This window comes from Phycodurus eques, chromosome 21, assembly GCF_024500275.1.
Source record: "Phycodurus eques isolate BA_2022a chromosome 21, UOR_Pequ_1.1, whole genome shotgun sequence".
In the NCBI taxonomy this organism is placed as follows: Eukaryota; Metazoa; Chordata; class Actinopteri; order Syngnathiformes; family Syngnathidae; genus Phycodurus; species Phycodurus eques.
Window position 1 is genome coordinate 12,854,325 of NC_084545.1, and position 23,409 is coordinate 12,877,733.

The window sequence follows — 23,409 nt, forward strand, 5'->3', positions numbered from 1 at the left end:
CTCAACCCTTCCAACATGGCCGCCACGTAGGCACGTTGGTTAACGGGACTGCTTATCATATCTATCGTGTGGTAATATCTATGGTTAATGGGTCTCACGCGAGATGATGGTGCACCGCGACCTATAACGTGATCGGAAGAGCCCACCACAAAACACCACAGTTTGTTTTGATTTGACCTATTTTCTACATTATTTGAACGACTGTTAATACTTCGGAATATTATATTTCAGAATATCCATAATTTATGTTGGCCACCACTGGATAATGATGTGTCCATTTGGAAAAGTTGAATATTACGACTTGGTCCCGCCCTTCCAGCCCGTGGAATCTTCCAGAAGTCGCCGGCAGATACGTGCGGCTTGAAACTCCGCAACGCTGCAAGATTTCAGCTCTCAAACTCATTATTTTTTTCAGTGACAAGTCAAATTTCAGTATTTCAGTTCCTTCGTCGACATGTCAACGTTAGGCACGCTTGCCTTCGATGAATATGGAAGGCCATTCATCATCATTAAAGACCAGGATAAGAAGACACGGCTAACGGGCATTGACGCATTGAAGGTACAATGGGCTAGCTAGCGGGCACGTTGGTTAGCATATCACCGATTTGCTTGCAGTAACATGTTCATTAGATCAACTTGATATTCTGTAGCCAATGGTGAAATGCTCTGAATGTTGAAGCTTAAAAAAAAAAAGCCCACCTCAAGCTAGTCGATTGTTCGCATTTGTTAAAGAGTTGCTACAATGCTAACACGAGGCCCATGTGCTCTAAAGCGGTTGCTGGGTAGAGCTGTGGGCCTTGTCTGTAAAGATGCGAATAATTTACAAATTACATCTCATAGTGCTATAAATAAACTTCGCCAAGCATACTCAATTTTAAATAAACAGTTAACCTCCACATTGTTGTGTGTTTGCAGTCTCATATTATGGCAGCCAAGGCAGTTGCATCAACGCTTAAAACATCTTTGGGACCTAATGGTGCGTATAAACCAACGACGCCTGATTTTTGGGACACAGTTGATTAGAGTTCCCATCTGAAATATAATTAATGATTTTCGTGACTAGGACTGGACAAGATGATGGTTGACCAGGATGGAGAAGTGACTGTCACCAATGATGGAGCCACTATTCTCAGCATGATGGATGTAGACCATCAGATTGCTAAACTTATGGTGGAGCTATCCAAGTCCCAAGATGATGAGATTGGTGATGGAACCACTGGAGTTGTCGGTACGTGAAAGTAAAATTAGCTACATCTATTATAATAGTAATGTCTGCATGGGCTTACTACTAATTTAATAGATCACAACAGTGATTCCCAACCAGGGTGCTGGGGCACACTAGTGTTCCGTGAGAGTTCATCGGGGTGTCATGGGAAATTATCCAATTTCACTTAATTTATCCCCAAAATATTTATTAGCTGCAAATACGTTTGTTTATCTATTTATGCCAGAGACAAAGTGACTGGCAGAGCAGGTATATGCTCTTTCATAAGATGGCAAAGGGCTACATTTATTGACTATATATTGACATATATGTACCCAATAAAAGTCGCAACATGCAGTTAAATATGAGATCTAATGCAAAATTTGTTAGGTTTCGCTAATGAGTAGTACTGAACAATTTTGAAAAATCTAATTGCAATAAAAAAAATTCAATATTGCCATTGCGATTTAATAAGCAATTTTTTCCCTCCAAGGTCCTCTTGTGTATTGTTTAACAACCACAAGCAATGAATACATCTGTATTACAATAAACAATACCAGATTTACTATACATAAACTGTTCTTTCTTATAGGTTATACGTTGGGCTTATGCTAAGATAAAGGCAAATGAAACACGAATTAATATGAAAGACGATAAAATACTTTTTCTAGCAGTCTTGAACGTTTTCACCATAACTTAACAAATTTCTGCCACACAATTGTGGTGTACACTATATTATAAATCACACAAACTCAAATTTAGATTTTTTTTAAATGCCAACAAAACTGTGGCTTTACCACTTCAACACGTTCAACTTGTCATGTTTCATGATACGTAAACGTATGGACTTTGGTATTGTAGAGAAAATAACTTGCACAAGTATTTCTGATTTTAGCGTTATCTGTCTTATTTAGCATTATCTTAAGGTATATGGGCAGGATTCACGAAATGAACACCTCTTCCCCCGCCTCTGTTATTGTATCTAGTCGCACACTTCTAAGAGTAGGAACATAGCTCCGTATTGTTATGTCAAATGGAAGAAGTGCATTTAAGGTTTCGAAGTGCCTTGGCAAATGTAGTGTCTGTGAAAGCTACCACACAATGTGATCATGTCTGGCCACATAGCTCGACCAATTTATCCTACTGCTGCCGCCATCTTGCAATCATGTGACCGGACGATGCTTTTTGATTGGCTGCTGCTGAAGCGGCCAATCACAACGGACCCTCCGCAGCAGCAACGCTGCTCAAGTTTTTTATCTCGCAAAAGGAAAAATGTTAAACATGTTATGCCACAACCTAAATCAACAACAAGACCTCATGAGACAGAAAAATGACAGCGCACCTAGCGTGGCGGTGTGTGGCAGGCTTTAAGCACCACGTTGACTTCTCCCCCTACCTGATCTGCATCCCTCCGCTCTCACTGACCCCTAAATTGCGTTATATCACATCGGTATATCATTGCAAAAGCAATTCATCATTCAGCCCTACTAATGTGTAAGTGTACGAAAATAACAGCCACTGTGGGCGGAGCAATACTGTAACATATGATTTGAATTGTGCACTTTTTTAAATGCTTTTTAATGTGTACCGTACCTTTCTGTATCTTGTGTTCTTTTATGTTTTGTTTCCATTGTTATGATGTGAATTGTCCTCCACCTTCTTGGCCAACTCACCCTTGTGATCTTGGTTTTATTTTCTGGTTAAAGAGATTGATTGCTTGGTTGATTGAGTCATGGATTGATTGATATACACAAAATCATATTTTCGCCATTAGACCGATAGTATCAAATGTCTTAACAAGGATAAAATTTTGTTGTCACATGTTAAAGTTTTTGTGCAATTGTATGAAATACTGCAAGAAAAGCATCATAATTCTGTGGTCTGTCACACATTAATTTGTTGTTCTTCAGTACTAGCTGGGGCTCTGCTTGAGCAAGCTGAGCAGCTCCTGGACCGCGGAATCCACCCCATCAGGGTTTCTGACGGTTACGATCAAGCTGCACGTATCGCGATCGAGCAGCTCGACAAAATGGCAGAAACCTTCCCCTGCGATCCCAACAACACAGAACCCCTTATTCAAACAGCCATGACAACACTGGGATCTAAAGTGTGAGTCTCCCACACACAAATCAGTGTAGATGTTTGTTTTATGAATTATCATTTTTTTCGGGGTGCTAGTCTGCTACGTTTTTTTTCCCTCATATTTCAGCATCAACCGATGCCACAGGCAGATGGCAGAGATCGCGGTGAATGCCATTCTCACTGTGGCTGACATGGAGAGGAAAGACGTTGACTTTGAACTTATCAAGATGGAGGGTAAGGTGGGAGGCAAGCTGGAGGACACGCAGCTCATCAAGGGTGTCATTGTCGACAAAGAGTTCAGTCACCCTCAAATGCCAAAGGTCAGAATGTCACTATGTATTATTTGATTGCCAGTGTGACAGCTGCAGAACAACGTGGCTGATTTCGACTTCTCTTTATCGCTACTCAGGTTCTGAAAGATGTTAAAATTGCAATACTCACCTGCCCGTTTGAGCCTCCTAAGCCGAAGACCAAGCATAAGTTGGATGTTACCTCCGTTGAGGATTACAAAGCTCTCCAGAAATATGAGAAGGACAAGTTCGAGGAGATGATCCAACAGGTTAGTTGCCCAAAAAAAAAGGAGCTCTTGATATTCACATGGTTGAAGCCCCAATGGAAAAACCTCAGTGTTATCCTAGATCAAAAGCAACGGCGCTAACTTGGCCATTTGCCAGTGGGGCTTCGACGACGAAGCCAACCATCTTCTGCTGCAGAACAAGTTACCTGCTGTCCGCTGGGTCGGAGGGCCTGAGATTGAGGTGAGAGATGTGGTGCTTTATTATTAGTTTTTGCTCAAATGATATTACCTGTACTATAAATTCTATCAATGTGTTCACATTGGTCACCGTGTGATGTCATTCAGCAGAAGTTTCACACAGAATCGATGTTATGAGCTGATTGAGGGAATATTTATCAGGTCAAGTCACATTTACAGGGTTGCTGCGGATCCTTAATAAATGAAGGCCTTAATTATCATTTAACATGTAATCTTTAACGAGTAGAACTTCTTAGGTTCTAAAAAATAGTGACTAACAACATGACAGATTTGTAATTAGTGTTTTGCACTTAAGTATAATGGTCATCGTAATGCATTCGTGCAGTACTTCTTAATTTATATCGGGATATAATCTTGAACACACACCTTGTCATAAAATGCTTTCACACTGAATTTCCAGCAAATTAGCACATTAGAGGCATTAACGGTAAAGCTGGGATTTATTTGCAGCCACATAAGGGGACAGTGTAGAGGTGCAGTGGTGTTAAATTTGATGAAAGTGGCCTTAAAAATCTTATCTTAAATCATATTTTTTTAATTGTATTGAGAGTGTGAGTAATCGATGCTTATTATTTTTTCCTGTTTAGTTGATAGCCATCGCCACCGGCGGCCGCATTGTTCCGAGGTTCTGTGAGCTGACCAAGGAGAAGCTCGGCACTGCCGGCTTGGTGAAGGAGATCTCCTTCGGCACCACAAAGGATCACATGCTGGTGATCCAGGACTGCAAAAACACCAGGGCTGTGACCATTTTCATCCGTGGAGGCAACAAAATGGTAAATTGCTTATAATTAAGGGTGATGATTTACTGTTTGGATATGACATTTGGTTTATAATCTCTATCTGTTTTACAAGATTATTGATGAGGCCAAGCGTGCACTCCATGATGCTCTTTGTGTAATTCGTAACCTGGTCAGAGATAATCGTGTTGTCTACGGAGGAGGCGCTTCAGAGATTGCTTGTGCTCTGGCCGTCAACCAGGCTGCTGACAAGGTAAATGTCTATCACATTTCCTAAAGGAAATAATGCAGCATTTGGGTCATAGCAATAAATGTTCTTCTCACATTGCATTCTTAATGCTAACTTTTTGTCTTGCCTGACTTCAAGTGCCCATCGTTGGAGCAGTATGCAATGAGGGCATTTGCAGATGCTTTAGAGATAATCCCAATGGCGTTGGCTGAGAACAGCGGCCAAAACCCCATTCAGACCATGACAGAGGTCAGAGCCAGACAGGTCAGAGACAACAACCCGTACCTGGGCATCGACTGCCTGCAAAAGAACACCAACGGTGAGCCGCTACGTGGAATCATGCCTTCATTGCAACACATCTCTTCATACAGTCGTTACTTACTTAAGGTCTTTCTTTTTCAATCTAGACATGAAGCAGCAACATGTGATCGAGACCCTCATTGGCAAAAAGCAGCAGATCTTGCTGGCCACTCAAGTCGTCAAGATGATCCTCAAGATTGACGACATCCGAAGCCCAGGAGAGTGCGAAGACTGAAGGCCTCCCAAGAACACCTGCGGGCTCAGTTCTGCTCTACAATATTGTAACACGTCTGAGCGGCACTTCCCTAGCACTGCGTCCAAACTGCACTGCTTACTGCTATTTATCATTGGATACAGCTTCCCGTTCTAGTATCAAAGTTGACATTAAAATGTTGGTCTCTGGAAATGTCTACGTTGTTTTATTTCATGGCACCATTTTGCATACAGTATGTTGAATACTTTGTATCTTAAACAAACAAAAAAAAAGTTGTGTTCACACCAATACAAGTATTTTTGAAAGGTTTTTTTATTTCTGTGCTTTTTAAGCCTTTCGTCCACGTTCAAACTAACGATTTTGGAAAACTTGCCAGAATGAAGAAACCCTGACTATTAGCAATTTTTCCCAGACCTTTTGAGTGTTTCACATTTTCTCCCAACCTCAATTTATACTCTTCATTAAGTCTATATAAAATTGGGATAGTATCCATTTTCAAGTTACATTCTTAAGGCTTCTGATTGGCTGTAAAAAAAAAAAAAAGTGTATGGTTAGTTCCATATGCTGATTTTTCATTTGTTTTGACTTTTTTTAATTAACCCCATTGTGGAGAAATGTTTTTCATAATACCCATGTCTATGTGTGAACATGCTTTGTAACACAAATGACTGGTCTCATCAAGGTTTCGTCATGTAACGGCAGCAAGGCTCCTCCCGCTCACACTTGACTATGTTTTCCAGTTATTTAAATGTACTTGTTCAGCCAGTTGATCATGTCAGCTCTGGCTTCCCGAATTCCCGGCACGTCTGTCGGGTTGATGTCCTCTCTCTTTCGGTTGGCGAACCCATGATTTTGCCCGGGAAAAATCTTCACCTGGTAATCCTTGGTGCATTTCTCCTTCAGCTTTGCTTCAAGACCACTCACCTGAACAGTACAAATTGTCAGTGCTTATATTGCACTTTCTAAAATAATGTTAGGAGGTTATTTATGTTCTTATAAAAATCCATACCTGATCCAGTGGGATTAAATTGTCATTCTCTCCAAAAATAAAAAGAGTCGGGCACTTAAGATCATATTTGTCTTCTCCTTCACGGATGATCCCTGCAGGATATTATGAGCTACATTACTCTCATAACCTTTTGAGCTTTAAATTTTACAACATGCTTGTTGAATTATAGACAATCGCTTAAGTGTTAGTGCGGCGGTCACTATTGCACGACATCCATTTTCTGAGCCGCTTCTAATCACAAGGGTCGCGGGCGTGCTGGAGCCTATCCCAGCTATCATCGGGCGTGCTGGAGCCTATCCCAGCTATCATCGGGCAAGAGGCGGGGTACACCCTGAACTGGTTGCCAGCCAATCGCAGGGCACACAAACAAACAACCATAGGCGCTCACATTCACACCTATGGGCAATTTAGAGACTTCAATTAACCTCCCACGCATGTTTTTGGGAAGTGGGAGGAAACCGGAGTGCCCGGAGAAAACCCACGGTCCTCAGAACTGTGAGGCAGACGGTCTAACCAGTCGGCCGCCTGTTGCGCAACATGACATACCATAAAATGACACTCCAGCTTTCACCTCAGAGTTGTTCAGGGCCAGATAATGTGTGGCAATGCCTCCCCAACAAAAGCCTACCACGCCGATACGTTTGGCACCGCATTGCTCCTTCAAGAACCTCAACAGTGGTTCCACCTCTCTGGAAGGCAAATGTTAGTGGGTTAAGGTCACCAGCAAGACTTTCACGCAACCTATGAATTTGCACTACACTATTTGCACACCACGGTACTCTAACATCTCTCCTGTCTGCATGTGGGATTCTGTGATGTGCAACACAAAATATACAAGCTCCCTGAGGGCTCGTAATCAGTAAAACAAATGAAATGAAATGAATAATAGAAATGTACATCATGTAAATGTGCCTCCGAGTGGCTTTGAGAAATATATATAGTATCTCAGCTCTAAGTGCTATGATCTTCCAGGGATTTCCACTTTTGTAGCATTTCGCTAGGTTTTGACATTTGGGGGTGGCTTAGCCCCCCCTAAAGACTTTGTCGACAGGGAAAGCAATATCTGTTTAGGGGGTCTGGAGATTGGTTTTAGGGGGGCTTGGACTATTAAAAAAAGACCTAGCGACACCACTGATTATTTTCACAATAAAACTGCGATGTTAGTTTTTACTTGTTGATGTTGGTCGGCTTTTTGTCTTCGAGCCATGCCGTAAATGTGGACCAGTCATGTGTTGGGCTCCACGGCTCCTTTCCGAGGAAGAAATCTGGGCAAACAGCCCTGCATAGAGCAAATGATAGGCAGATGTAATAAAAACCTGATGAAGATGAGCAAAACCTTCACATTAGGGATGGGGAACCACGTGTCATCCAATATTTCATTTTCATTTCAAAATATTATGAAGTAAAATGGAAACAACAAATGTTACTGTTTTTTTTTACATTTATTTTTCAGTATGGTTAAATGTATGACCGTGGGCTCCCCCTAGTTAGTATTATCCTTAGTATATTAATATTTATTCAGTTAGTTAATAAACATGCATTGAACACACATGTATCCATTGGCAGCCAGCATATCAGCTATGTATCTGGTGTTAGGAAGCTGCCACCCAAATATGTCTTGGATGACAATTATGGCCTTGTCAGATGCTGTCTTTGGCTTCACTAAATATGCTTTGAAGTGCTCGATCTGGACCTCCTGGCCGAGACCCCCATACTCCATTCGATCCCCAATATCGCAGGGACATGGTCTCGCCTCGTTCGCCATCTGTATACACACGGTCAGGCGCACGGGCACACAGATGGACACTGACCTAGGAAATAACCGTGCAGCAATCACCAGCTGTTTCCAAAATAACAGAAAGAAGGACACACGTTGCTTTTACATTTAAAGCCATTGCAGGTCTCACGAATACAACAACAAAAACGGCAAACTGTCGACGATGCAAACGAGTGTGTCAAACGTACCGTTGTTGTTCCCCAGCAAGGAAAGTACAGAACGAAGAGTCTTGCGCAGTTTGCAACGAGGAGTTTGGGATCGGGTATCGGCAATTGTATCTGCCTGCAGTGTGCAGCCTCTCCGTGTGGTTACGCCCACTCGTATGGTTACGCCTCTTCGTGTGGTTACGCCTCTTTACAATGTTACCCCTCCTTCCTTCATGCTGCAGACAGACGCCTCTCGGTATCGGCAGATATTCCTAGAACTTTCAAAATAAAAGTTTACTTGCAGTAAGACAGGACGATGAGAAGATACCGTACTATAATAAATAAATCTTCCAGAAAGATGATATACTGAATTGGAGACTATGCGAGATAGATATGGAACGAAGCCGTACATTAACACGTATGGGCGATTATTTTTTTTAACGAAGAAAGCTTTAAAGTGAGGCTCCTGACTGTTTATTTAGTTCTGAAAAGGCACCGCTGGGATTCGAACCCAGGATCTCCTGTTTACTAGACAGGCGCTTTAACCATCTAAGCCACGGCGCCTGTAGTCACCACACAGAAGAGCTGCTTAATTCCAATAATACAACATATAACCGATGCACCATTTTCAACACGTACAAGAGAAATCGATAGCAACGGGTTTGAATCAAAGGATTTATCGTGCTTGTTATTCATCTACGCCCCGATACACTAGACGGCGGTGTGAAGGCGTTGAGCTCGCTTTAAACTAACTTATTTTAATAAGGAAGAAGACGGGAGAGAGAGGGGGGGGAAATGTGACATGAGCTCAAGGCCATAGCGCATGCGTTAGTAGGCTTTCGCTGTTTGTCTCTTGTTTGTCTCTCTAACAACTGTCATTACAACCATACAGGATGCGGTGGTTCTCGTGTTCATTGTGAGGGAGGGGGGAAGCCAACGGGAAATTATAGCAACGTCGAACGTTTTTTTTGTGTGTTTTTTTTGTTTTGTTTTGTTTTTTTGCCCGTCAATATTGGACACGGCGGAGAAGGCGCCGAGAGTTTCCGTCTTGCTGGGAAACCATTTTATGATTGCCAATGCATTGTGACCCATAAGGTTAACGTTGGATTCGTCTCGCTAGCTTGACTTGGCTAGCTTAGCTATTTGGTCCGTCGTTGATGGGTTCGCTGAACGAGCTACACTTGGAAGAAACAGCGACTGTTGCTTCGTGAACAACATGGACGCCACTGAAGAAGGTAAACAGAGGTGTCTCGTCTTAGTTAGCGTAAATTAGCTGGAGGTCGGAGCGATTTGTAAAGCGCATCAGTTAGAACCACACCAAGCTGAGCTGGCCTGCTCGTGCTTACCGGCTAACATTCTAGCTTATCGACGTATCATTGCAGTGTCGAGCTAATTCAGGATACTAACTCAATGCACGGCAGCGTGTATCAGATGGAAAGTAGTTTTATCATTGTATAGACCGAACTTATTATAACTGGATATGCATGTATACCTAATGAATGGTCGGGTCACTGGATATTCTTTTAGACATTTCTCAATCCCTAAACCTGTACAGTGTGGTCTGTATTATTAAATAACCCCTCTCATTTCTTGCAATAATTGTCAACAAGGTAGGAAACAGATGCGTTTGAATGTGGAATATTATTTCTATCAATGTCCACGTGTACATTTTAAAATGATCATCGTAGCAATATTCCTAGGAAATCACAATGTCCCATCACTAGTGAGCTGTTTTTAGAACAGGCTCACGGACGACTCATGTGGCCATTGGGGGCGACCTCATACCCCTGCTAACTGTGAAAATGACCCCTGGTCTAGGCAAAGAGCTAAATTATTACCCCCCTGTTTCTTTTTTCTTGATCATTGTTTTTGACTCTGGTATCGAAAGTAATTAACCTGTCTCAATTTTATGTGATCTGTGTGTGTGACGTATGCACTATCAGCGGATATTTGTCGTGTCTGCCGCTCCGAGGGGACCCCAGAAAAGCCCCTGTATCACCCTTGTGTTTGCACCGGCAGCATTAAGTTCATTCACCAAGAATGGTAAGTGACAGAAATCAATACCCAATAAAAAAATGTGCCAAATCAATCAAAAGACAAATTATCAGGGACAGACGCAGATGCACAAATGCGTAGCAAAGCAAAGACATGCCAACAACATATGCAGTTAATAATAATAGTTATTGGCCAATTTTTGATTTACGGTGATTATGTTGTTGTTGTTGTTAATTTCATGAATGGGTAAGATGTGTGTTAGGCGATAGAATGTTTAAAAAAAAAAGCTATTTTCATTATTTTTTCATTTTGACAAAAGTTCAATGTCAAAAGTAATTCATATTATTTTTCAATACATGCTGCATATACAATGATCTAAAATGTACAGTGGTACCTTGACTTAAGAGTGCCCCAGTTGCTTAGTCGATGTTTTGTGCTGTAAGCCAAAATGTAATTTACAAACAAGATCCAAGCTTCCGTTCAGCCACAGTTGCCAATGCAACTTCCACCATTTATTGAATGGGACAAACAGTCAAATACAAAAATACAAAATGAAACCACTCACAAGGAGCATGGAGCAGACGCTCACACTGAACTAAGCAAGAGGTAAACAGCCAACCAGACTGACACCAGTGTGTGTGTGTTAAATTACATTACATATTTATTACACTTGATAAAACAAGTTTATTTTGTTTCGTTCAAGTGCTAAAATATTAATTAGCTGCAGCCATACATTCATCTCACCTGTTACATTGTCACATTTCTATTGTTTAAAAAAAAAAAAAAACCTTGCTTGGGGTGCCTGTGTATTAAACCTGCAAAAAAATGTTCCTCAAAATTAAAAAGTTTCTCCTTAGATGAAGAAATGATTAGCAAAACTGCTCCTCAAAGAATAAAAAAATATTTACAAAGAGAAAAAAATCCATCCATTTTCTGATCGTCCTGACAAATAAAACAATGAATTGCCCAGGCCCTAATCCGAATGGTGAAAATGTTGGGCCATATTTTGTGCAGTTGAGATATTTACATGCAATTGTCATGTTCCGCCTTAGGTTGTCAAAAAGTTGCTCAGAAAATCACTTTGAACATTTACACATGCAGTTCCAGTATGTTTAACAATAGGAAATACTGTGCATAAGTTTTCAAAGGCTTTTTTAAAACATGCATCAAAGCAACACGACGAAAATACAGGTCTTAATTTGACAAGTCGAGAGCCACTGTTTTAGATAATATTTCACTTGGGCTATTTTTAGTGTCATTAGTCAAGGATTTGTGTTTCCCTTGGATGTTTAAGACATTAGTTAATGATCAGATCATGTTTATGGTCAGATTACTACATAGCAGTCGAGTGTGAACTCCGACAGGATTTTCCTTTTTTTGTAGGGAATTCTGTTATGTCAGACCAGCTAATGGGATCTCTCAGAGGAATAGGGTTGAACATTTTTGTTGTTGTCGGTCACAGCCAACATAACAGACAAATCGTCAGTGAACAGGTTTTCTCTCTCCATCTCTTATGGACTAGATGCCTCTTATATTATAGATTAGATGTGTGGAATAGTCAATGTGAAAGTAAAATCAACCCAAGCGTATTGTGTTGCATTCTCATTGTGTCCTGTCCGTCACGGCGGGGTACGCGGGTGGATATCCCCTGTATAGAGGAAAAGAGCCTGGATGTTTCTGGGCAGTTTTTGAATCCCACCATGCGTGTTTGTGACTTTTCACCCCACTAAAACAACTAACAGTAGAACAATATTTTTTTTAATGATGTTTTCCAGTTCAAATGCAAATAAACTCATCCAACATTCCTAGTCATATTTAACGTGGTAGGTGTACGTTTAATGCCAGTTCAGAACGACACTAATTTACTGGCAATTGAAGTTTTCTACACATAAAAAGACATTGTGTGACATCTGTATTTTTAATTTCTGTAACGTGACGTAATGCTTGAATGCTCATTTTCACCTTCAAAATGTTGCTTTACAGTTTGGTCCAGTGGCTGAAACACAGTAGGAAGGAGTATTGTGAATTATGCAAGCACAGATTTGCATTCACGCCAAGTAAGTGCTCGTTCTCTTAATACAGTAGCTTGTCTACTTTGGTGTATGAAACAACCTCATGTTTCTCACAAATGCCTCATAAATGTGGCTGTATGTCTATTTGATCCATTTTAACATAACGATATGGAAATTTATTTTTTTGTTTATGGGCATTTTTAAACAGTCACGTTTTGGACAATACCTAAAATTCATAAAAATGCTTTATTCCCTTAAATTGTTTGTAACAACAAATAATTATCTGACAGAATAGTTTGCTGTCAATATCTTGCAATACATAAGTTCAATAATTCTAATAAATGAGTCATTTACCTCTGATGAAAATTTATTTTGAATGTGCTTAGCAAGTGTTTCAATTTGACGGTCAAAAATGTGTATGAAAACGTTAATAAATTTAATAACTTTTACTTCTGGATATTTGTATATCTAATCATTCTGTACCTTCTGCAGTCTACTCCCCAGACATGCCATCACGTCTGCCCATTCAGGACATTTGTGCCGGTCTGCTGACAAGCGTGGGCACGGCCATCCGCTATTGGTTCCATTACACACTGGTGGCTTTTGCTTGGCTTGGTGTGGTTCCTCTTACTGCATGTGAGTATTTAATGTAGACGGTGCATCCATGTTCGCCTGGCCATGCGCCACTCGAAATACTGTGGCTAAGAATGAAGAGAGCGACCACACCTTTACATATTAGCTAACTGTAGATGATTAACTTTTTCCACCTGTTTCAGGTCGCATCTACAAGTGTCTTTTTACTGGCTCTGTGAGCTCACTTCTGACACTGCCATTGGACATGCTCTCCACGTGAGTGATGATCACTATAACAGCACTTTGCAGAAGCATCTACACACTGGCAGTAACACCAAAGTCGTCATATTTTCTTCATGCATTTCTAAGGAAAAACTGGTGTGTAATTGTTTCTTTCATTGTTTTTTGCCTTCCTGCAGCGAGAACCTGCTAGCTGACTGTCTACAGGGCTGCTTTGTGGTTACCTGCACTCTGTGTGCATTTATTAGCCTGGTATGGCTCAGAGAGCAGATAGTCCATGGCGGCGCCCCACAGTGGTTAGAGCAGCACCAGCCTGCGCCACCCAATGGAGCTGGACAAGCCAATGAGGTGACTTTCCTCACGCTTGATATGATTTATTTTCAAGTTGATGTGTTAATGTAGTAATGTCTTTTTAAATAATTTGCAGTATTCTTGTAAAATCAGCCTTTATGTCCCTTCAGGCACAAGCGGCGGGCCCAGGAGCAGCAAATGAGCCCCCTGCTGACCAACCAGCCCCTGCAGAGCCACCAGCCCAGAATGAGGCAGAGCCAGAGCCCCCTGATCCACCAGAGCAGGGAGACGACCCCGAGCTGGAAGAAGAGGAGGGGGTGGCTGCTGAAGATGCTGACCCCAACAATGGAGGCCAAGGTCGGAGTGCGAGTTTATTTCCAGAGCCATTTGATATGGTATGAATGCATGTTTCGTGGCAAATGTGCTAGCAATATCAATTGGGACAAATTCTTTACATTTAATAGGTTTTTCTTATTTTGGTTTTATTTAGGCTGGCTGTGGCTCAGTTGGTAGAGTGGGTTGTCTAGTGACCGAAGGGTCGCCGGTTTGAATCCCACCTCTGACTGTCCACTGTCGAAGTGTCCCTGAGCAAGACACTGAACCCTAATTTGCTCCCAGTGTGCCTGGCAGCTCCTTGCATGGCAGCAGCTGCCCATTGGTGTATGAATGTGTGCGTGAATGGGTGAATTTGAGGCTTTGTAAAGCGCTTTGGGCACTGTATGGTGTAGATAAAGCTCTATATAAGTGCAATACATTTATTACCGGCTATCCAGTGTTATCTTAACTATTGAAATATATTCCGCAGATGACATGAACTGGAATGCTTTGGAATGGGACCGAGCGGCCGAAGAGCTCACCTGGGAAAGGGTAACTTTGCATTATATTACACTGCACATTTTACTAAATTATATCGTTTAAAAAGCACTTCACTCAAATTATGTTCATTTGTAGATGCTTGGCTTGGATGGATCGCTGGTTTTTCTGGTAGGTTTGATCCATATTCCCTAATGTAGTGATTCCCAACCACTCTACTGTGGCACAATAATGTATTGTAAGAGATCATCAGTTGTGCCACAGGAAATTATCCAATTTCACTGTATTGGTCCAAAAATGAAAATTTAAATTTATTTACTACAAATATTGTATCTTTGTTCATCTGTGTATACATGCAACATAAAGTGACAGGCTGAACAATTAAATGCTTTTCCACTGGCACTGCACATCCTCATTATTTCAGTATTTGTCACATTCTTGGTGGTGGTGTGCTGTGAGATTTTTTTCGAATGTGAAATATGTCTTGGCTAAGTAAAGGTTTGAAATCACTGCCCTAGTGACAAGTAGTTTGACATTCAGAATCTTCCTACTTCATGGCTGCTGTGTTTGTCCTGTAGGAGCATGTATTTTGGGTGGTGTCTCTCAACACACTCTTCATCTTGGTGTTTGGTAAGTACAAGGGTCACCATCACTACAAGTGCATTTAATGTTCTCATCAGAATCACTTTGTCCCACGCACTGCTGTGCTAACTACAGTGTGTGTAATAAGTAGTTGAATGATACAAAATGAAAATGAAAAAAAAACACATGGTTTTATTGTCTACAAGTTTTTTAATAGAACATTTTGTTCGTTACGTTCTATTTTCATAATCATATTGAGCATTTTGCATGTGTCCCTGGAATTGCTGTCCACACTGTCATCATGGGGTAACTGCCCCTTTAAGAATCCCTCTGCTGTGTTGATGTTTTCAGTAAGATTATCACAAATATTTTGTCTTTTGTCAATGGAGGCTGTAACATTGGATAGTTGGAGAATAAATATTTACACTTATGTTTTGTCATGGAGAAATATCAATTGAAGCATTTTTCTGAAATTCAAAATACATTTGTTAAACAGTACGCAGTCAGCTTGCTAACTGAATCATGTTGCTGAGTGAGGGTACGCCATCATGTGCTCATTAAATTTTAGCATTAGCCAAATATGCAATGTATGTACATTGTCTGCTAGCAGTTAATTTCGAAAAAGTGCGGGAGCTTGACCAATGTACATCTCTAACAGTGTAACATTTATTTCATACAATGAATAGGAAGTCCAATGGAAAATCTCGCTTCTTCGGTGCAATGAGGAAGTCTGAAAGTCAACTTATGGAAACTCTGATGTACTCTTGTGTCCATTGCAAATATTACTATATTATATGTAAAGCCTTTGTTTACCCTCTAATCTCTCCTCTGACAGCATTTTGTCCCTACCACATTGGACATTTCTCTGTCGTGGGTCTTGGCTTTGAGGAATATGTAAGACATTGTTTTCATAACCTAAATAAAAATGTTGTGCCTGCATTATTTAGGGTGTGCATATGTTTTGACTGTTTTTTTATATTTTGTTTTAGGTTCAAGCTTCCCATTTCGAAGGTTTAATTACAACCATTGTTGGCTACATACTGCTGGCCATGACACTTATACTGTGTCATGTATCCTTCCACTGCACATTAACAATGGATATTAAAGATTTTTATGAGTTTCTGGTGTTGATCCTAAACAAGAATTTTGTAGGGATTGGCTGCTCTGGTCCGGTTTCAGCGCTCCCGACGTCTCTTAGGAGTCTGTTACATCGTTGTCAAGGTAACCTGTTAGAATGCATTTGCTCTTTTTCACTCGTAGAGACATGCAGTATTTCTCATCTGCGAATCAATGTCTGAATATACCTCAGAATCCTACACAGAAAATATAAATTAATAAACTATTTTTTTTGCAGAATGAAGAGATTATCCTTATTCCGATTAACATTCTTCATTATTTCATTTCAATGTTGACATTGACTGTCGGTTATAGGTCTCCCTCCTGGTTGTCGTGGAGATAGGTGTTTTTCCGCTGATCTGTGGCTGGTGGCTTGACATCTGCTCCCTAGTAAGAATCTTTCTCTCCTTTGTTCAGCACATTCGTCATTGTGTTTAACCACACCGCACACAATAATTGAAGTGGCTAATGAAGGCACAGTCCTGTTTTTTTCTTTCTTTTTCTTTCTTTTTCTGTACAATTCAGCTCTATGAAGATGTAAGATATTTCATGGATCAGCTACAACTTTTTATTCTTTGGCTTGTCAATTGGGTTGTAAATATTGACATTGTTTCATTCATACAAAAAAAACTGGCTTTGTCATTTGCATTGTAGCCCTGCGAGCACTCCTTTTTTTCAAAAGTTCAAGGGAAAATGTTTTTTTTTTTAATGTTGTCCTGCAGTAAACTGGGGTTAAAGTATGATTCCTCATGTTGGTACAACATTGCCATGGCTGTGTGGAATCGGATGTCTTTTATCGTTCAACAATTTGTCATAAATAGAATGTCGGTTCTAGCCCTTGGCAAAGCAAAACACTGGAAAATGTGCAATGTCTAAAATAGACGTTATTTTTAGCGCTGAATAAACTGCATTCACAAGGGAATACTGACACTTATTTTTTTTTTTATTACTGAACCCATATGGTAGTGTTTACCAACCTTTATTGAGTCACATATTTTACATTACCAAAATCTGACAGCACCACACCAAATAAACGTATACACAGTGTATATGTATAGTAAATATAGAAGTGTGACTGAAATAATCTTACCTCAATTTACTCCCAACTTCTACGCTTTTTTAATTGGATGGAAGTTTATTCTGTTGTATTACTGGCAAGAGGTGGATCTACAGGTTGGTAGCAACTACTGCCATCTAGTGGAAGAGGATTTAAGTTTTCTGCCTGTCACGATACTTAACTGTATGTCGCTGGCTTAGATGGAGGAACTAAGCTACACTATTTGCACTAAATAAATAAAAAAATTTGAACCACTTAAGAGAATTAGGGTAGAGTCCCGGCAGACACCTAATGAGCTCTCACACCACACTAATGTACTGCATCACAGTGTTAGGATGTTACTGAAATACTGACTTTGAATAATTTTTCACCTTTTATCAACCTTTTAACTTGCAGGAGATGTTTGATGCCTCTCTGAAAGATCGTGAGATGAGTTTCAAATCAGCACCTGGGACCACCATGTTCCTGCACTGGCTCGTCGGGATGGTCTACGTCTTTTACTTTGCTTCTTTCATTCTTCTTTTAAGAGAGGTTCGCCCGTTTGCAGGAGGTTAGTTTTGGCCAGTGAAAGAATATAATTTGTTAACTTTTTTTTTTTTTTTTTTTTTTTTTTTTTTTTTTTTCCCCCATTCAGGTGCTGAGGCCTGGAGTGCTGTGGTTTCTGAGAAACCTCAATGACCCAGATTTTAACCCCGTGCAGGAGATGATTCACCTTCCTATCTACAGACACCTGCGGCGGTTCATTCTGTCGGTGGTGGTGTTTGGTTCCATTGTGTTGTTAATGCTGTGGCTGCCCATCAGGTTGATTAAACTACTGATGCCCACCTTCCTGCCATACAATGTCATGCTCTACAGGTAAACAGTAGAATACAACTTTGTTGCATTGTTTTTCTTTTATAAAAATATATTTTTGTATTGCCAGAGGGGAAAATTCTGTTTGTTTTGAATAGATTTTAAGATGTTGAACTGCAACTACTGGGCTTTCTGTACGCACCTCCATACATTGCTGAATTGGCATTTTCTGAACCTTTCTCCCTCAGTGATGCCCCAGTCAGCGAGCTGTCTTTGGAGCTATTATTACTTCAGGTCGTGCTGCCAGCTTTATTGGAGCAAGGGCATACCCGCCAGTGGCTCAAAGGCTTAGTTAGGGCCTGGACAGTCAGTGCTGGATATTTATTGTAAGTCCCACAGCCAGTGTCACGCTTTAATGCACTTTGCACCCTTTTAATTTCAACTATGATTTGTTCATCTGTGCCACCACAGAGATCTCCACTCTTACCTCCTCGGGGAGCAAGAGGACATTGACGCTAACCAGCCCGTGAACAACAACAACAACCCTCCCCCTGGACACCATAACAACAATAACAACCCACCACCAGCTGTTGGCGAGGGGCTGCATGCGGCACACCAGGCCATCTTGCAGCAGGGCGGACCAGTGGGCTTCCAGCCTTACCACAGACCTCTCCGCTTCCCATTTAGAGTAAGATGATCCAATTTTTCCTGTTTTTCTGTGCCGCTGCATATCTGTAGTAGTTCCTCCATAATTAAGACAATAAAAAACATTAAAAAGAAAAATGGCAAATTTAACCTTGACAAAAGTTTTGTAAGGGAGAGAGACAACTTCCTTGTAATTTTCCTTAAAATTCACAAGGATGTGGATCCCAGTGGAGAAGCTTGTAAAGTATATTTAGTTGATTTAAGTAGTGTTGGGAAAGTTCATTTTTTAAAGCAATTTCAAAGTTCAGTTCACCAGTTCCAAAAATAAACTACTTTATAGTCCCCCTATCCCTCCCAAATATGTTGCTGATAGGCTTGTTATATTTTTGTTTTTTTCGTCCTGTTCGGCTGTTAGGTCAAGCAGAATGGATGCTCTATCCCTTTTTATGCCGGAACAGTTTTAATGTCACAGTGGAGTTTTTAAGCTTCCGCTGTGGTTTCTTAGTATTATAATTGAAGTTCATTGAGAATCAGAGTCGAACAGAACAAAGTTTCTCGAGGGGCGAGAGAAACGAATACAAAAGACAAAGCACTAATTGTAAACAAGATGAGAAAAGTAAGTCATTACATTATCAACAACAATGAAACATTAAATATGAGTGTTGCATGGGGCTGCAGTGCTACACCTTGTGAGGGAAGGACAGGGCAAGCTAGAATAGGACAATGACAGGAGAAGAAGCATGCAGGACAAGGGTTGTGAACCCGGCTGTACAACTGAAGTGTGGTGAGATTGACTGTAAATTATAAAATTCTATAGGACGAGAGTATGAGTGAGGGGATCCATATTTGTTGCAAGTGAGTGACCCCACCCCCAGTGAAAGAGTGGACACATGCAAGTGAATTTAAACTGTTTTACATGCAAAACAACTGACAGAAGTGTCCTGTAATTGCTGTGCCCGAATCGCGGAAGCTGACGACCCCACCCAATCAATCGAGGGGCGGGATCGGGCACAGGAGTCCACCCGAGGGCAGCCCGGTGGACGGTACACGTCCCACACGAGGGACCCACAATCTCAAAAACATGACAAAAAACATACTTGAATAGTTTTTTTTTTTTTTTTTCAGTGAGGAAACAAAAAGAGGACTATTGTCCTTAATGTGCAAACAAAAACGCAACACAGTATGACAGTTAATGTTGGTGAAAGGGCATTGATAACTTTGCATTCCTTGCAGCTCTGGCTAACTATATTGACAAAATATTTTATTTCATCTGTTATTATATTACAAAAGAAAATAAGTTCCATTATATGACAGTGTGATCCCACAGTGTTTTAACAAAAGCATTGTTATACAAATAATCATTTTCCTCGTTCTGTAATCCATTTTTCAATGATATACTGTATTACAAAACAACCGAAGAACACATTCAGTCCCATTTACGCAGTGTCCCTGAACGTATCTTGCGGACACAGGCCGCTGCATGAATGGCAGTTGCCAAATACGACGTTCATCCCCGACATATGAAGGCTCGTATATGGTGTGTTGAGACGGGTTTTGTCCTGTAAGGCTACAAAACCAGGCACTCTTGAATGAAATTGAACTATTGCTCAAAAAACTTTCACAGATGTCAGAATGAGTGCGTTCTCAAAAACATTCATCAGGCAAAAATGAACTAAGTTAAGACCACGTTCGCCCAAAATATGAACTAGTTCATGACCGTTGGTTCATTGAACTCGTTTAGGTACAACGCTGGATTTAAGTGGGTGCAATTTGTCTATACTTGACGCATTTATGCTAAAACATTGCTCCTCTTTCCTCTAGATTGTCCTACTGATAGCATTTATGTGCATCACCCTGCTGGTGGCCAGCCTTGTGTGTCTGACACTACCAGGTGAGAGAGAGAGCACGACTCCATTTTTTTCCTACTGCGCACCCACTGACCACAATTAAAAGTTCTGTCTATTTACAGACTTGTGTGATTTTTAATTTTTTTTTAATTTATTGCAGTTCTATATTTAGCTCAAATAGCAATTCACCATTTTCTCAGCCAAATCATTTTGAGATATACATTTTTATCTTTTCTTTTGTCAGTGTTCACTGGACGCTGGCTGATGTCCTTCTGGACTGGAAGCTCCAAAATTCATGAGTTGTACACGGCGGCATGCGGCTTGTATGTATGCTGGTTGTCCATTCGCGGAGTCACTGTGCTGCTGGCTTGGATGCCCCAGGGACGCACTGTCATTGTGCACAAAGTTCAGGAGTGGACGTTCATGGTAGGTGTTAGGAAGGAGCCTCTTTCATTTAATCAAAATTAGTCACCTGAATCTCATGATAATTACTGCTTCCCCAGCATTAGACAGTCAAGATATGGGTTATTGTGCTTGATTCTATCAGCAGAAATGTTTTTTCTCCAACCTCCCCCCATCTAAAATCCAGTAATATACCTACATTGTCCTTGTAGTTAGTCTATCCCAGCCCTGCATTTGCTTAACTTGCCTGTAATAGCCATAATTGTCACTGCCTTGTTTGCTCATCCATTTTAAAATGAAATGTTTGTGTAGATCCTTAAAACCCTGGTTGTTGCTCTGCTGGTTGCTGGAGTCATCCCACTGTTGTTGGGTCTGCTGTTTGAGCTGGTCATTGTGGCTCCACTCAGAGTACCGCTGGATCAAACGCCCCTCTTCTACCCCTGGCAGGTAGTTTCCCTCACAGGATTAATAAAGCATATTTATCAATCATCTCTGATCTTTTTGTTGTTGTTGTTGTTATTTTGGAGCAGAGCATCATGAGTATCCTGTGAATCATTCAAGGGGTTTTCTCTTGTCTGCAGGATTGGGCTCTTGGAGTGCTTCATGCCAAAATCATCGCAGCCATTACCCTGATGGGTCCTCAGTGGTGGCTGAAGACCGTTATTGAACAGGTAAATGTTTTTAGTGTTATTAGAGAATCAGGTTTTTAATCAATAGTATTGTGTCACTATAGCAATTATGTTGCATTTGTACTTAATTGCTATTATTCCCCAGGTGTACGCCAATGGAATTCGCAACATTGATCTTCATTTCATCATTCGTAAACTGGCAGCACCAGTCATCTCAGTCCTGCTGTTGTCCCTGTGTGTGCCCTATGTGATTGCGGCCGGCGTCGTGCCTACTGTTGGTGAGTGTTTGAACACTTCTACATGCTCTAGCCACTTGAGTCGAATACATTTATTCAGCACATACTGTATTCTTCCTTTTCTTTATTGCTCTTTTTTCGCATATGATGTTATTCCATGTTAAACAAATGTGTTGCTTCCATAGGGGTGACCCCAGAGATGGAAGTTTTAATCCAAAGGAGAATCTACCCCTTCCTCTTGATGGTGGTCTCACTTATCGGCATCCTGTCCTTCCAAATGCGACAATTCAAACGCCTTTATGAGCACATCAAGAATGACAAGTAAGGATGTTTTTATTGTAGTAAGTAGCATGCTTTTTTATGTATCGTTTGTGTGTTCAGTGTTGACATTTGAATAGTAAATCCAATAAAATCATTTTTGTGTGCAGGTACCTGGTTGGCCAAAGACTTGTCAACTATGAAAGGAAAGCAGGACGAGCAAGCTCGGTCCCCCCCTCAAACCCTATCATAGAATAGATTTTCACCACCTACATGACACCCCCCTCCCCCCTTTGATTTGATCAGTCACTTGGACTGTAATCATTTTAAAATTTCACTTGGATCTTGGTGGATTTCATGGATGTTATTCAGTTCCCTGATTTCCATTCATGCCTATTACAGTTGGGAAGGGAAACATGTATTATAATCATGGGACAGCAAAGTAATCTCCTCAGACAGAGTGAGTGCGAGAGGGAGGGTTTTGATTTGACTTTTTATCTGTCGTTCTCGCCATGCTTTGTAAAGTGCTGCCTGATAATTGTACATCTGTAAATACTTTGAATGCAGATTTTGTCTTTAAAAAAGAAGACATGGATTAATGCGATGACCATTGTACATCTGAAAAGTGTATGTATAATTTATTAAATCAAACCAGCAATTTCTTGTTTATTTTTATGAGAGAGATTTTTTGTGAGTGTAATTATGATTTGCTGAGAGGAAAACAAACATACCTGAATTATTTTTCTGTCGCTGAATGTACAATATGCAACATGTGCTAGTGGTGGCGTTTCCTTATGCGCAGAGAATCAGAGAAAAAAAATTCTCTCTCTCTATATATATATATATATAGAGAGAGAGAGAGAATATATATATATATATTCTATATATTCTCTATAGAGAGTAACTCTTTCCTTACCGGCAGTTTTAAAGTGTGCCCTTTGCCGAAGGAGAAAAGGGGAAGCTTTGGTAATGCAGGTATTTAATTTCAACTGAGTTGACCATAAGGAATCAAAAGTTCAACCATGACAGACCGTAATAGTTGACTTTGATACGGTTAGAGCCGGAATGGGCAAAAGTAGGGCCCCCGGTCCACATATGGCCTGCTCTATTCTTTAATCCAGCTCACCAAGCATTTACATGATGGAGTTGTGTAATATTTGTTACATTAATAAAAAAAAAAATCTAAATCTGTTAATCAAAATGTATGTGATGTATATCCATCCATCCATTTATGCACGGAAAATGGATGGATGGATGATTTATTGTAAATTAACATTTAAAACATTTTTTACACAATTAGCAAATAAAGAAAATTGCATTTAAAAATATGTTGTTAAAAACAGATTGACCTGGCCCATTTGACATTAAAATAGAATTTGGCCCTTGAGTACAAATGTTTGTCCACCGCTTAGAGACGTTTTCTTTTTAGGTTAGTATAAAATTACCTA

At 40.5% G+C, this 23,409-nt stretch overlaps 3 protein-coding genes and 1 non-coding gene across 5 annotated transcripts; 2 read left to right on the forward strand and 2 right to left on the reverse strand.

Annotated features, from left to right (window-relative positions):
* Positions 1–106: 106 nt before the first annotated feature.
* On the forward strand, positions 107–5,733 carry cct5 (chaperonin containing TCP1, subunit 5 (epsilon)). Its single transcript, XM_061666680.1, has 11 exons — positions 107–559; positions 916–976; positions 1,064–1,228; positions 3,115–3,313; positions 3,414–3,606; positions 3,696–3,845; positions 3,925–4,044; positions 4,649–4,834; positions 4,914–5,051; positions 5,166–5,346; positions 5,435–5,733. Exons 1-11 carry the CDS (start codon positions 455–457, stop codon positions 5,560–5,562), a joined length of 1,626 nt encoding a protein of 541 aa, XP_061522664.1. The 5' UTR covers positions 107–454; the 3' UTR covers positions 5,563–5,733.
* cmbl (carboxymethylenebutenolidase homolog (Pseudomonas)) lies at positions 5,694–8,599 on the reverse strand. 2 transcript variants are annotated; one of them, XM_061666681.1, is made up of 6 exons: positions 8,516–8,599; positions 8,101–8,361; positions 7,722–7,829; positions 7,097–7,239; positions 6,551–6,642; positions 5,694–6,465 (listed from the first exon to the last, which is right to left on the reverse strand). In XM_061666681.1, the coding sequence occupies exons 2-6, from the start codon at positions 8,313–8,315 to the stop codon at positions 6,286–6,288; spliced, it is 738 nt and encodes a 245-aa protein (XP_061522665.1). In that variant the 5' UTR covers positions 8,316–8,361; positions 8,516–8,599; the 3' UTR covers positions 5,694–6,285. The 2 variants fall into 2 exon arrangements, with proteins under 2 accessions (XP_061522665.1, XP_061522666.1); XM_061666682.1 differs by having other exon boundaries at positions 8,101–8,390; positions 8,516–8,582.
* Positions 8,600–8,963: 364 nt separating this feature from the next.
* On the reverse strand, positions 8,964–9,037 carry trnat-agu (transfer RNA threonine (anticodon AGU)). The gene has a single exon. It is a non-coding gene; the product is annotated as a tRNA-Thr (tRNA).
* A 196-nt stretch (positions 9,038–9,233) lies between these two features.
* LOC133396583 (E3 ubiquitin-protein ligase MARCHF6-like) lies at positions 9,234–22,637 on the forward strand. Its single transcript, XM_061666588.1, has 25 exons — positions 9,234–9,708; positions 10,417–10,516; positions 12,452–12,525; positions 12,973–13,116; positions 13,257–13,329; positions 13,473–13,641; positions 13,755–13,941; positions 14,390–14,451; positions 14,536–14,568; positions 14,976–15,027; positions 15,815–15,873; positions 15,969–16,049; positions 16,132–16,200; positions 16,411–16,485; positions 17,549–17,683; positions 17,787–18,007; positions 18,193–18,330; positions 18,416–18,632; positions 20,411–20,480; positions 20,681–20,862; positions 21,151–21,285; positions 21,420–21,509; positions 21,613–21,745; positions 21,889–22,024; positions 22,132–22,637. Exons 1-25 carry the CDS (start codon positions 9,690–9,692, stop codon positions 22,217–22,219), a joined length of 2,742 nt encoding a protein of 913 aa, XP_061522572.1. The 5' UTR covers positions 9,234–9,689; the 3' UTR covers positions 22,220–22,637.
* Positions 22,638–23,409: the final 772 nt, after the last annotated feature.

What these genes read in the sequence shown, in the direction of transcription:
- cct5 (XM_061666680.1), top strand. Translation starts at nt 455, where the DNA reads ATGTCAACGTTAGGCACGCTTGCCTTCGATGAATATGGAAGGCCATTC. An exon ending in GTCACCCTCAAATGCCAAAG is followed by an intron (nt 3,607 to 3,695) that starts GTCAGAATGTCA and finishes ATCGCTACTCAG; the next exon opens with GTTCTGAAAGATGTTAAAAT. An exon ending in TCGAGGAGATGATCCAACAG is followed by an intron (nt 3,846 to 3,924) that starts GTTAGTTGCCCA and finishes GTGTTATCCTAG; the next exon opens with ATCAAAAGCAACGGCGCTAA.
- LOC133396583 (XM_061666588.1), top strand. An exon ending in TACAATGTCATGCTCTACAG is followed by an intron (nt 18,008 to 18,192) that starts GTAAACAGTAGA and finishes TTTCTCCCTCAG; the next exon opens with TGATGCCCCAGTCAGCGAGC. An exon ending in CGGCGTCGTGCCTACTGTTG is followed by an intron (nt 21,746 to 21,888) that starts GTGAGTGTTTGA and finishes TTGCTTCCATAG; the next exon opens with GGGTGACCCCAGAGATGGAA.
- cmbl (XM_061666681.1), bottom strand. Translation starts at nt 8,315, where the DNA reads ATGGCGAACGAGGCGAGACCATGTCCCTGCGATATTGGGGATCGAATG. An exon ending in AAGCCGACCAACATCAACAA is followed by an intron (nt 7,240 to 7,721) that starts GTAAAAACTAAC and finishes TTTGCCTTCCAG; the next exon opens with AGAGGTGGAACCACTGTTGA. An exon ending in AGCTGGAGTGTCATTTTATG is followed by an intron (nt 6,643 to 7,096) that starts GTATGTCATGTT and finishes AATATCCTGCAG; the next exon opens with GGATCATCCGTGAAGGAGAA.